This window comes from Echeneis naucrates, chromosome 12 (assembly GCF_900963305.1).
Source record: "Echeneis naucrates chromosome 12, fEcheNa1.1, whole genome shotgun sequence".
Classification (NCBI taxonomy): Eukaryota; Metazoa; Chordata; class Actinopteri; order Carangiformes; family Echeneidae; genus Echeneis; species Echeneis naucrates.
Genome location: NC_042522.1, coordinates 11,203,578 through 11,215,500, shown reverse-complemented (window position 1 = coordinate 11,215,500; position 11,923 = coordinate 11,203,578). Strand labels below are relative to the sequence as shown.

General features: G+C 38.6%; 2 protein-coding genes across 3 annotated transcripts; both read right to left on the bottom strand.

Moving 5' to 3' along the window:
• Positions 1-339: 339 nt before the first annotated feature.
• rln1 (relaxin 1) lies at positions 340-2,068 on the bottom strand. Its single transcript, XM_029515149.1, has 2 exons — positions 1,559-2,068; positions 340-1,213 (listed from the first exon to the last, which is right to left on the bottom strand). Exons 1-2 carry the CDS (start codon positions 1,752-1,754, stop codon positions 852-854), a joined length of 558 nt encoding a protein of 185 aa, XP_029371009.1. The 5' UTR covers positions 1,755-2,068; the 3' UTR covers positions 340-851.
• Positions 2,069-2,090: 22 nt separating this feature from the next.
• On the bottom strand, positions 2,091-10,137 carry plgrkt (plasminogen receptor, C-terminal lysine transmembrane protein). 2 transcript variants are annotated; one of them, XM_029515151.1, is made up of 6 exons: positions 10,036-10,137; positions 9,529-9,622; positions 4,118-4,248; positions 3,432-3,541; positions 3,131-3,261; positions 2,091-2,358 (listed from the first exon to the last, which is right to left on the bottom strand). In XM_029515151.1, the coding sequence occupies exons 2-5, from the start codon at positions 9,607-9,609 to the stop codon at positions 3,134-3,136; spliced, it is 450 nt and encodes a 149-aa protein (XP_029371011.1). In that variant the 5' UTR covers positions 9,610-9,622; positions 10,036-10,137; the 3' UTR covers positions 2,091-2,358; positions 3,131-3,133. The 2 variants fall into 2 exon arrangements, with proteins under 2 accessions (XP_029371011.1, XP_029371010.1); XM_029515150.1 differs by lacking the exon at positions 2,091-2,358 and having other exon boundaries at positions 2,372-3,261.
• Between the last annotated feature and the right edge of the window lie 1,786 nt (positions 10,138-11,923).

The following is an 11,923-nucleotide window of genomic DNA, read 5'->3' as shown; positions in this document are numbered from 1 at the left end:
ATTATCATCTATTTTTCATTTAAAATGTTTTTCATTCATTCATTTTGGAATAACTTTTACTTGTCATTTAATGTGGTATGTGTGAAGTACAAGAAGTATGACTGTGGAATACGTCACATTTTCTGTTTCTCATATTTAGTCCATAATGGGGAGAATGAAACAGTTTTGTGCCATTATTAGGATGCAGATACATAAATCGGGTGTGAATTCTAGCTATGCTACTTTCTTTTTTTTTTTTTTTTTTAAATAATGCAATACCATGCATGTGCATTTATGTACATGAATGGTTTTCAAGTACACATGAATAAAATGGTATTTTGTCTTCTTTAATGGGATGTATCAGAAAAGGGTGAAAGAAATGAAAGTAATGTCCCCAGGGCAAGTGTAATATTGTGAACAGGGAGCAGCAATATTTTCACTGCAGCCTAAATGACATTAATGTGCAATATTGGCTTGTGTTAGTATGAGTTCAGTTTAGTCAGGTAGTCTGGAAGCTGTCCACATCATCTCTACTCATGCACAGTGAACAATTCACTCAAAATTTCATTTTAACACAGGACTTAAAATTTATTGTTAAAGCTGCTGAAGGGTGACAAAGTATACACGGCTTTTAAAAAAAATGAAATATAAAGTTAGACAAAAAAATAACATCAAAGACATGAAGTTGGTGTGATGTGTACAGATCGGTCTAATTGCAGGATTACACCACAGTTGGAAATGGCTGACAGCAGCCTATTAAACAGCAGATATGAACTCGCTCTCCACCGTTTTTGTTTTCCCCTCCAACATCTTACTGCAACTGTCTATTACTGTCCATCACAACACCTTCATGTCATGACCCCTTTCCCAGCTCAGCACAAGCGTCCAATATCATTCTTGGTGCAGCCCTGGCTACAGCACATCCCTGCCACACCCAGAGAAAAGTTTCTCTTCTTCTTGTTAGATGTGGGCCGGTCCGCTGCTGCCGGACTGCCATCCTGAATGCCTAAAACTATGGATGGCTGAGACGTATCCAGAGGGGGCAGCTCTCTCTGTGACTGATGCCGTTGCCATTTATCTCCTGCAGTGCTGTAAAGAGCCAAGAGGTCTGCCAGGGAGGAAGAGGGGGGAATGTGAAGAGGAGAGATATTATCTGTGAACTCTGTCCGGCTCTGCAAGGTACGCTGGCTGTCCTCCACTGTATCGCCACTGTGAGGACTCCACTGGAAATGGTCTGGAGAACAAAGGAAATTGACCAATAAGTACATCAAGACAGGCAGAACTTGGATATTAAACGCACAGAGGAATGTCGATAATCACGTTTTTAGTCTTTTGAGCAATCAATCTGAGCTGACCATGGTGCTGAAATATCTACAGTCTTCTGTAAAAACAGTTAAGTGGAACCACTACTTCTCTTCAATCTTCTGTCTTAGATTTCTCTTCCTATTGCTAGGCTACATCAGAAACTATTTCAAGATGGGCTTTAACTGTATGAAATAGTTTAATGCCAATTTCTGCTATTAAGCAGTTAATGTGCGCATCTTAATCAGTTATTGGATGTGTAGTGGTGTCAACTCACCTAAGTCTCCCTCTGTGGATCGTTTCCACCGGGAGCCTCCACAAGTAAAAATGACTGCTCTGATAAACTCTCTCCCGCACAGTTTCACCCCGTAGTCCCTCTGTACGATCAGTTTACTCATCACATCGGCATCCACACAGTTGCACATGCGACCGACACACACAACGGCGATGGCAAGAGTCAGTCTCCAGAGCATCTTCACTTGTCCTGAAAGTAGCAGAACGAGCCGGCTGTGTCTGCACTGCACCGCTGGGTCAGCTGCGCTCCACCGCAGGTCTAATCTGTTGTTTTCCAATCCTGCTGGTTTATTTGACGGTCGTGCTGAAGAGTTCTTTCTGTTTAGTGAGTTCTCGAGCAGCCTGTGGAGCCTCCTCAAGTTGTAGCAGCTGCTCACAATGTGTCTCTCTCGCTTTGCTGAACACTTTTCTTCTTACTCCCGCTTGGTCAGTGGACAGGGCTTTTATAGTCACTAGTCACTCATCAACCTATACTTTCAACCCCAACCCTGCCTCTTTCCCCCCCTCCCCCTCCGTCTGCGTCTCCCTCGCACACGCAAACACAAAAACGTCACTGAGATTGATGTCAGTGACGTACTTGGCATTATTTCTTTGCATAAATAATATTAGGGAATAGCTTTACTTCAGGTTAGTCACACGCTCTCAGCTCAGAAAACAAGTTCTGATTCTGAGACAAATAAATCAATGGCATGTGTGTCTTGAACATTTTACTGGAAAGCTTAAGAAATTATGTGAGGAAATTAAGCCGATAAGTGGTTTAGGCTTCTGTGTCACTGTGTCCATCTGCGTAAAGAAAAAAAAAAAAGTTGTTTGGTGTTTATTTAAAAAAATTTGCTTCTGTATTTTTGTAACACCTTGGACCAAAGGACCAACAATTTTCTGTCCAAGGATTTTATTGCATTTACAAATATAGTTTCAATCATGTAGAACATGATTTCAAATTATTATAAACACACAATACATATTTTTCTTCTATGTCATACCATGATGGTAATAGCAATGCTGAATCTTGCTTTGGTATAAACCCCCGTGGCACTACGATTCTACCTCAGCAAGTTAAATAGCACTTTGATTGCTATGAGAGAGTTTCATTGTTTGTAGTTATATAGAAGGAAAAAGAATGTCCAGCTGTCGGGCAAGTAACTGCTTTGTTGAGTACTGAAGCTTCAATAAGTTAGATTTTTGATTTTGATCAAACTGTTTCAGAAACGACTTGATGCAGCTTTAGAAGACTGAACAGCATTTTACATGCTGTAGATGAGACATTATTTACTAAACATTTGAACTGGTGTTAAGCATCAGCTGATCTGCTTCATTAAGTATTATTCATATTCTTATTTAGTGTTTGGCTGCTGATGCACCTTTAACAACTATAACAACAAAAACAGCACAGTCATTATGTTCATACTTGCTTGCATTGAGGTCCATGGTAGAAAAATAGTGCAAACCACAGACTCTGTAACTTTAAAAGGCAGATGGTATTTGAATGTTTTTTGAAAGCAGGACTGTAGAAAGCGCCGACTGGAGGATTCAAACTTCTTCCCAAATAACCAACCTGTCACTTCTCTAAGAAGGAGGCAAGGCTGCTTTTAGCACGACGGGCCTTTTCTATGCTATCAAATGTTGGAGTCCCAAGAGGCAAGTCCAGACGGTCATGTTCAGACGCCATGATACACTCAGCCTCCCCTAAAGGTTTAATAAAAGAACAAATACATTGTGTTGTGATGTAGATCTCTTTCCACATGTAGGTACGGCCTGACTAAAGCCAATTTTAGCAATTTTCTTCTGACTGACATTAGAGCTTTGTCTATGGAGGTCAACAGTGAGTGTAGGGATGTTGATGTTGTGTAGTTTACCTCTCATACGATGAACAAGTGTCCCGTAGGCGCTGTCCATTTGGTAGGAAAATATGAAGCCGAGAGGAACGATGGGAGCCAACAGGGCTGGATTTTTTCTTTTAATGGCACTGAAGAGGCAAAAAGAGTAACATTTTAAAGATAAATAACTACACTCAGTGTATACCTTCATTTAGGCTACACAGTCAGATTTTAAAAACATAAAATTTAACCAGACATTTTGAGATTGTTTTCCTTTTTTAATTTTAATTTTCACAGAGAAACAGAGAAATCCTGAGAGTAGGTCAGATTCACTTGCTGCAGCTTAAGCCACTTCAATGTGTCATGTAGGCATAGTGCCACCTATAGGTTGTGGCTTTTAGCATTTTACTATAAACTAAAGTTCAGATAACTTTGATTAAATTGGATGTGACTACTGTGTCTAACAAACCAAACATCGCACACTGAGCAGTAAAGGCCAGTGCACTACAAAGCGTGATTGCTTTAAGACTGCGAAAACTCAGTTTGGTGAGGCTTACACTTGATAGCTGCTATGCACAGGGCAGGTTGTTTTCTCACTCTACTGTTACCAAAAACTGGAAAAAGGCCCCACTGAGTAAATCTTATTTTCTAACATAATACCTCAGTATTATGTTATCATAATACCTCAGAAGTTTCTGTTACAGGTGGGCAGTAACACAACTCACCCTGCTGTCAGTCCCAGCGTGGTCACTGCAAAGAATGTACCAAAGTATTTGAGAAATTCTCTGGACCAGGCAATCTGCATCGCCATCTGTCGCTCCCTCATCTGGTTCTGCATCTGGATTTGACGCTCCATCTACACACACACACACAAACAAACGAACAAAGAAGATGTAATGTTTCAATGTACAACTTTAGAACCGGATCAGCTAATCAGCTATTTATGGAAATAATTGTTATTGATACCAGAAATGAAATACCAAAATGTTTAAGAAAATTTAGAAGCAGCATCTGGTCCTGACAAGCGTATTTTTAAAAAATGTACTATTGCATATGTGTCTCTAAACATACTGGTCGAATTTCTTTAATAATTATTATTATTACTCAGCAAGAGAATCATTGTGAACTTGAAATTGACAGAGACAATTACAGGGACACTGACACTGTATCTACCAGATCAGCCATGCACATGAATCTGAGCTTCCTACAAAACAGCTGCTATTGAGCTGACTGACATTCTCATTGAAAAAGCCTTTTTTCTCCAAAAGTGAATATGTCAAAGAGGAGTCTTTGTTCCCACTTAATGAGAAACTGACCCTACCTCACTGATGATGCCAAGGCTAAAAAAAGCCCCCCCCCCCCATTCCAATAAATCAATGACATAAGTTAATGATGTAAATTACCACATGTTGGAGAAGCGGCATTTTAATTTGTGATTTTTAAACATTTCTCTCTGAGGATCTGTGTTAATGGCAGATCATTATGCAGCACTTAAGCTTAAGTGAATGTATTGGAATGAGTGGAGCCTGTTAGACAAATGGTGACAGGCCTCTTCAAAAGTCTATTTTTGAGTTCTGCATGTAAAGATGAAGAAGTCGAGCAAATGAATAAGTCAAAAGAACCCTTTCCAAAACACAACGATGCCACAAAAGAAGGCTAGAAATAATTTTAAGGCCATTACACATCCAACAAGCACTTCATACATTTTTCCCCAGAGTAAAGGCTTTACAGTCCTATATCACTATACTGACTGTACAAAGTCTGATTTTAAATGTTCAGGCTTGGCTTTCACGCTCAAGCTGCTCAACTGAGCTAAATGTACGACATGCTGAAGAGGAATTGGGGTTTAGCTGTAGATGAAGAGAATACAGTGTTTTATGTTGCAGGGAGTTGACTTCATATGGACCAACTCTCTGCACCAAATGTCTTTAACTTGTCAGGCAGGAGGAACGGTCAAACCTCCCTCAGACCTTCAGAGTGAGAAATTGTCTCCATGGTGACAACTCATCCGCTTTTAGCAAGGATATGACAAATCAGTTCTCCCAAAAAAAAAACAAAAAAAAAAATATCAGAAATGGTGTAACATATGCTACGTAGAAAACAAAATAATTGGTTCTTTATAATCAACCCTGAAACATGTTTGAAGTTCTGTTTGGATTGTGACATTTCAGACATGTCCACAGTTTTTTTCACAGCCCCAAACAGCCAACACCAAGTCCTGACTAAGCTTTCATTGTGTTTTCACCATGGCCACTATCTTTTGAGTTGCAGGTACTATTTCACTTAATTGAATCTTAATAGTCAAGGGCCAAAAAAAAAACAAAAAAAACAAACAAACCCCCCCCCCCCCTCTCTTTTTATTTTTTTTTTATTTTCCTATTTTATACATGAATGCACAAATGCATACTGCAGGAAACCTATTTTCCCAACAGAGACAAATGCTGAGTCCTGCTTCCCCAGGAGAAAAATTAAATCTAATACTGGATATATTTCATTAGTGTTTGTACAAGTTTCACATACTTTACTGCCAACGCTAGTAAAGTTACCAACTGGCTAATCAAACACCTTTGGTTTTGGTTTGTCCTCCACATGTGTCCATGTGAAGAATTCAAGTTGTTTGATTTACTGACTGGCTTAGCTGCTAATAAATTTCAATCACAGGGGAAAGGAATGGCTTATCAGGGAAACTGTTCTGGAGTGTTAATTGTCAGCGAGGCCTGGACGTCACAGGCAGGTAAAGGTCCAGTAAAAGGCACTTATCATGATTATGAACAATCAAGCTTTTAACTGTTTCTTAAAGTATCCTGTTAGCCTGATTAGGGAGCGATCAATCAGAACTGTTGCTGTACTGTACATAAACTGTATTGCTCCAAATTGAAACTGGTTATTAAGCAGGACTGAACACATCTTTCTTACTAAGCTTATCAACAAACAAACAATTTTTACCGACATCCTTTCAGTGGTTGACTCACAATTACGAAGAATTCAAACACATTCAGGATGAAAACATCAAAGAAGAGACAATTATCATCCCCTCTGGAATGAATTTCCCAGTTTCTACACACACAGAGTTTTAGTATCATTGTGAAAATTGCTCATTTGGAAATCACTGATATAACCACCATTACTACAATTACTATCATCTCCAGGAGGGAGGAACTTACAAAGTTTTAAGAGGTAAGTGTTTCATATTCAGTAGATACAAACTCTGAGTGGAGTAAAGTTTTTGTAGAACTGCAACTGACAGGAACAATGTTTGTTCCCCAACTATGGCCAAAGTAGAGAATTTGAGGATGCCTTGTTAAAATTACACCATGTTGAAACAGAAACTATAAGCAGGCGAGTCAAACACTTAATTATGTTTCAAAGAGTAACATTTCCAAGGACTGCAAAGGGAAATTACCGATTCATTCCCAGCACCACTATGACCGTTGGAAGTGAAAAATGTCTGATACTGGGTTTCTGCTGACAGTTAGAGAGATATCACCTTTTCTGACGTTATCCCTTTTCTTACCCTGGCCAGAAAACAGGAAGGAGGCCACAGATACTGGATGCTTCAACATAATGAATGATGAATGATCTGGAAACTACCTGATTCCTGTCTCTGTTTTTATTTCAAGCATCCCTATACTATCAAGCTTATCAGCTCACCAGCTGAAAATTTACTTGAATGATAAACTGAAATGAAGATTTCCCCACTTTGAAATATTTTATTCAATAATTCCTGTCAATACTGTCAAATATTAACTCTTCCAGCTAAAGCTTTCAGCTATCCAGAAACTGCATGTCTTGTATCAAAGCATCAACATGCCGGTCCTGCTCTTTCACCACACTCGTTAATGCCAACCATAAGCTGAATCCACTTCCAACCTCACAAATATGAACACAAACATATAAAATTAACATCCAAAATGCCTACCTGGTCAAAATCACAGTGATCAGGATCAGAACAAAAAACAAATAAACAAAAAAATAACCCTGCTGTGCCAGACAAGTCGTGCTTTCTGTCAACATGATTAGATATAAGATAAGCTTTAGTTTCTGACACTGACCATTATCTGACCATTACTTTTATATTCATGTTTTCATGGTCTGACTCTGTTCAATAACTATAAGGTTAAACTATATAAAGATGACACAGCAAAACTGTGTAACTATCAGCTATGTGTCTTTCAAGAATATTTCAAAAGCTTCATGTCTCTTGGTGTCTCTTGATGACAGTGACTGGAAAAAACAGCAAAGAGAAGTATAAAGGACTCTACAAAATTGACAAAGTAAACGAGAAAAATCTAAATGGGAAATTCATTGTTATTCATTGTTCTTTTCTAAAGAACATGACAATAATTGGAAAACTGATAAACACAAGTCATCACAGTCTGCATCCTGAAAGGAGGGGAAAAGTACAGTTTTGGAAATGTTCATAATGTTCAAAATATTATGTGGCAGAAATCCTAATGCTGACTTACTGTCATATTGCAGTGTTAAAAAAATCTGCCCCCCCGAAAACTACCTGCAAGAAATATATGCTAATATAAGAATATGAATATCTGATTGTGTACAACATAAATTGTGCACAAATTCACAGTTTAACCAGTTTTATCACTAAGGTTTTATCTATTTTGTCATTGGAGGTTGGCATTTCTTTTAAAAAGTGATGAATTAATCAGAGTGGTGAAAAAAAAACAAAAAACAATGAATTCTAATCAAAACCTTTTCAGCAGGTCTTTGATCACCTGATTTACACTCAAACGCACTTGAGTTAAGTGCCTGAATAAAAAGCAGAACCCCATTATTATCAATCAAGACCCATGTTTAAATATAAACTGTACAAAAATTTCAGAGGGGCCATTTACCGTCAAGATATGAGTCATATAAGAAAACCCATTTCTAGCAAATTTTCGAGTTATGTTGAAGACTGACTTGTTCAAACACAATACCCAGTGACTTTTACTTAAAGCCCCACAAGGCAAAAGCATGGCAAGGATCAATTATCTATGAATGACGTGCTTTGAAACCACTGGCAAGCAATCTTCTTTGAATTCTTAATGCAGTGGGTGGCAGTAGTGATGTTTTATGGATATTTGGAAATTTCTGAGGCCAACCTTCCTCATCAGATTTTGTAATGTTGAAATATAATTTGACTGTTGAGTGTGAAAAAAAAACCCAGAAGAATTATCGTCTGTTAAAAGGCATCATTAGTCATTTAACTGCATTGAAGATTTTTTTTATGTAAATTATCTATGTATCTGTAATAAATCAGTGAAACAATCTGGTCCCACTAGGGCAATGCTTACACAGGTACATAATATTCACCTGTGAGTCATTGTCACGATCCAAATGAGGGCGCTCTGAAACTCAATTTTCAAACATTTGCCATCACTGAGTAATATTAGTCCTGATCCACCTTATTTACAGCTACAAAAGCATCAGAAAATGAAGGGGAAGAAAACACAAGAAACCTCCTGGGTCTGAGTCAGATAATGTCATTGGTGTAATGACGGTCACACATCCCACCTGCTGCTCAACAGCTTCCAGGCACAAATAAATCCCAACAAATTGGCCCCAAAAAGGAGAAGAAAAACACAATCCATTATTCAAAAAAAAAAAAAAAAAAAAAAGCATGAAATTACAGCGGCAATAAATACTGTTGTGTCTAAATGTAAATGCTGAGATTCAAACTCAAACCTTACATCTATGGTTATGGCCACATTTGCACATATTTCTTATACTTTAGTTTGATTAGGGGTAATTTAACTAAACAGATATTATAAAGCTAAAGACAATGAAGCAGAGTCCTCATTTTCAGTGGTGGCAAGATGCACACAATGAATGCAGACAAAATGAACTGGAAATGAGCAGGACTATATGGTTATATCAATTACAACATGGAGATAAAGAGCAATTAAAATTCTGCTGCTTGATTTTGGATTTACACACACACACACATATATATATATATATCCACTGGCAGTCAAGCCATATACTTTTGACCTAATTTCATTTTGGTTATGGAGGAGAATAGAGTATGAGTGCATCAAAGTCCGGTTCAGCAATCCACCTGACACAGGTACCACAAGGCCACAGGTGCATGAAGGACATGGGGCCAATGAAAAAGGGCAACATTCCCATTACTCACCTGAAGCCGAGCATTGTGGAGCATGAACTCCTGCTGCTTTTTGAAGTTTGCATCCATGGATTTAGACAGTAGAAACCCCATGCTGTTGTTGTTTCTGGAGACAAAAAGCACAGTAGTCAGAATCCTGCTGCACACACAGCATGGGCCAAAATACCAAGCTAACAGGTCCATGCTAAAAACACATCATGTTTATTGCTGCGTGTGCTTTGGCATTTCACTTGGTTCAGGAAGTCTAGGCACTCTGAACAGTTAAAGTTTATGCTTCATTTTCATGTTTCTGTCTGGCAGCTGCATGCAAACACTGTCCCAGCAAGATGTGGGACGAACTACCTGAGGGGCAGTTTTTAGCTGACTGACATTTTTAGCTAAATGACATATTGTCATTTAGCTGACAAAATGTGCTAATATTCCCAAATACAATAGTTCGTCTCGTGTTAAATTTGGCAATAAGTTGAGTTTAAACGTTAACTGTGAGTTCAGCTGACTGGACATGAAAAGCATACATACCTAATGACCCTTTGAGCTAAATATTGTGGCGATACATTCACAAGAACAGGACTTATGGAGTGAAGGGCATGTCTGCAGTAACTACAGTACGGAGTGACAGCGGCTCACTTCCTTATACGCGCCGTCAACGGTCACGTGACACAAGCAGGAAATAACGAACGCTGTACGTCCGGTGAAAGTTTCAAAATAAAACGCTAAATGCACTGCATTAGTCAACAACGAGGATCGTTTGTACGCTAAAACCGGTATAACAGGGCGAAATGAGTCATTCAAAATTACTGTAACACAGAGGAGGATTTCTCGCCAGGAGTGTGTCACGTTGAGGAGGTTTGTAATTTATCAACAGGCTGCTGCTTTGTGCAAAAAAGTGTGAGAAAAAGTTTAAAAACGTGTCATGTGTCACCGTGCTGACATGTGCCGTGGTCGCTGGCTGGATTAGTTGAAAATAGCTTCCTCTGCTGGACACTGTGGGAACCTCAGAGGTCCAAGTCAACACTGCTACTGCCTGCCATGATCTGAATTCATTCATTCATTCATTCAACGTTTACCACTTAGAGCCAATCCCAGCTCACACCGGGTGAGGAGGGGTCATCCTGTACAGGTCACCAGTCCATCGACAACCAACAACCACTTACACTGACACTCACACTCACACTCAGACCTACGGACAGTTTAGAGTCACAGAATAACCCAAACCTGATGTCTTAGGTTGGTGGGAGGAAACTGGAGTACCCGAAGGTAACCCAAGCAGGCACAGGGATAACATGTAAACTCTGCACAGAAAGGCCCCACGCCCGGGAATCTAACCCACAACTTTCTTGTTGTGTGGCTACAGCACTAACCACAATGTCCTATGATCTGAACTCTTACTTTAAAGTGTAAAAAAATAAATGAAACAGTTTGTTTGTTTGTTTTAAGTCTATACTCAACAGGTAAGTTATAAAGAATGTTTTTATACTGGGCTTACCAATCACAACATCAAAGCCAAAGTATGTATGGATAAAATGAGAAGAGCACGGGAGAGTTTAAGGAATGATAATAACCTGAAAATAGGTGGAATAGTGCAGTATTAGTATTTGGTTTTCTCAGCATTAACTTTCAATAGTACAGGCCATATTCTTTCAAGTAAAACCTTGAATATAGTTACTTTAATTACTTCTATCAATATAATACAATATATACTACTTTTGTTGTAAATTTTTTAAATATCAAGAGGTGTAACTTAGTTACTGTATAGTGTTTATTTAATATGCAACAGAAAAGAAAAATAGTCAGTGGAGTAGATGAGTGCATTACTGTAGATGTTAGATGGAAAGACTTACTGCACTAATTTCATGGAAGAGTCAGAACCCATTTATCATGTTGTGGCTTGCTCACTGAAAGAGAAAATGAAATGCACCTCAGTGATATCTTTACATTGTAGCCAAGCTATCCTTTTTCATCAGTGCATAACAACACTATGCCTGGCCCACTGTCACCCTCCTTAACTGCTTAGGTTCACTATTATCCTCAACATAAATAAGTCATGGAGCAAAACACCTGCAATATATAGTATATATATATATATATAGACGCTACTACATCACAATATAGAGTATAAATAACTGTGACCTCATGGTCAAATATGTCCAGTGTCTCAAATATACCAGAGATTCTTCCGCAGTAGTTTCTCATCTAGGTGACAGCTGTCAAAGCCTCATTAACCAGTGTTGCTGTTTCCAGTCATGGTAACCGCATGACATGCGTTCCTTGTCACACACTTTATTCAGGTAGTTCATCTTCTTCACCAGTGAATGATAATGATCGTAAAGCCAACATTAGCTGGAGATTTTCCAAGGGGAAAGTTTCCAGAATACATTCAACAACAACAAGGAAAAGTCTGATAATT

What these genes read in the sequence shown, in the direction of transcription:
- rln1 (XM_029515149.1), bottom strand. Translation starts at nt 1,754, where the DNA reads ATGCTCTGGAGACTGACTCTTGCCATCGCCGTTGTGTGTGTCGGTCGC. An exon ending in ATCCACAGAGGGAGACTTAG is followed by an intron (nt 1,214 to 1,558) that starts GTGAGTTGACAC and finishes TTTGTTCTCCAG; the next exon opens with ACCATTTCCAGTGGAGTCCT.
- plgrkt (XM_029515151.1), bottom strand. Translation starts at nt 9,609, where the DNA reads ATGGGGTTTCTACTGTCTAAATCCATGGATGCAAACTTCAAAAAGCAG. An exon ending in TCCACAATGCTCGGCTTCAG is followed by an intron (nt 4,249 to 9,528) that starts GTGAGTAATGGG and finishes GTGTGTGTGTAG; the next exon opens with ATGGAGCGTCAAATCCAGAT. An exon ending in ACGCTGGGACTGACAGCAGG is followed by an intron (nt 3,542 to 4,117) that starts GTGAGTTGTGTT and finishes TTGCCTCTTCAG; the next exon opens with TGCCATTAAAAGAAAAAATC.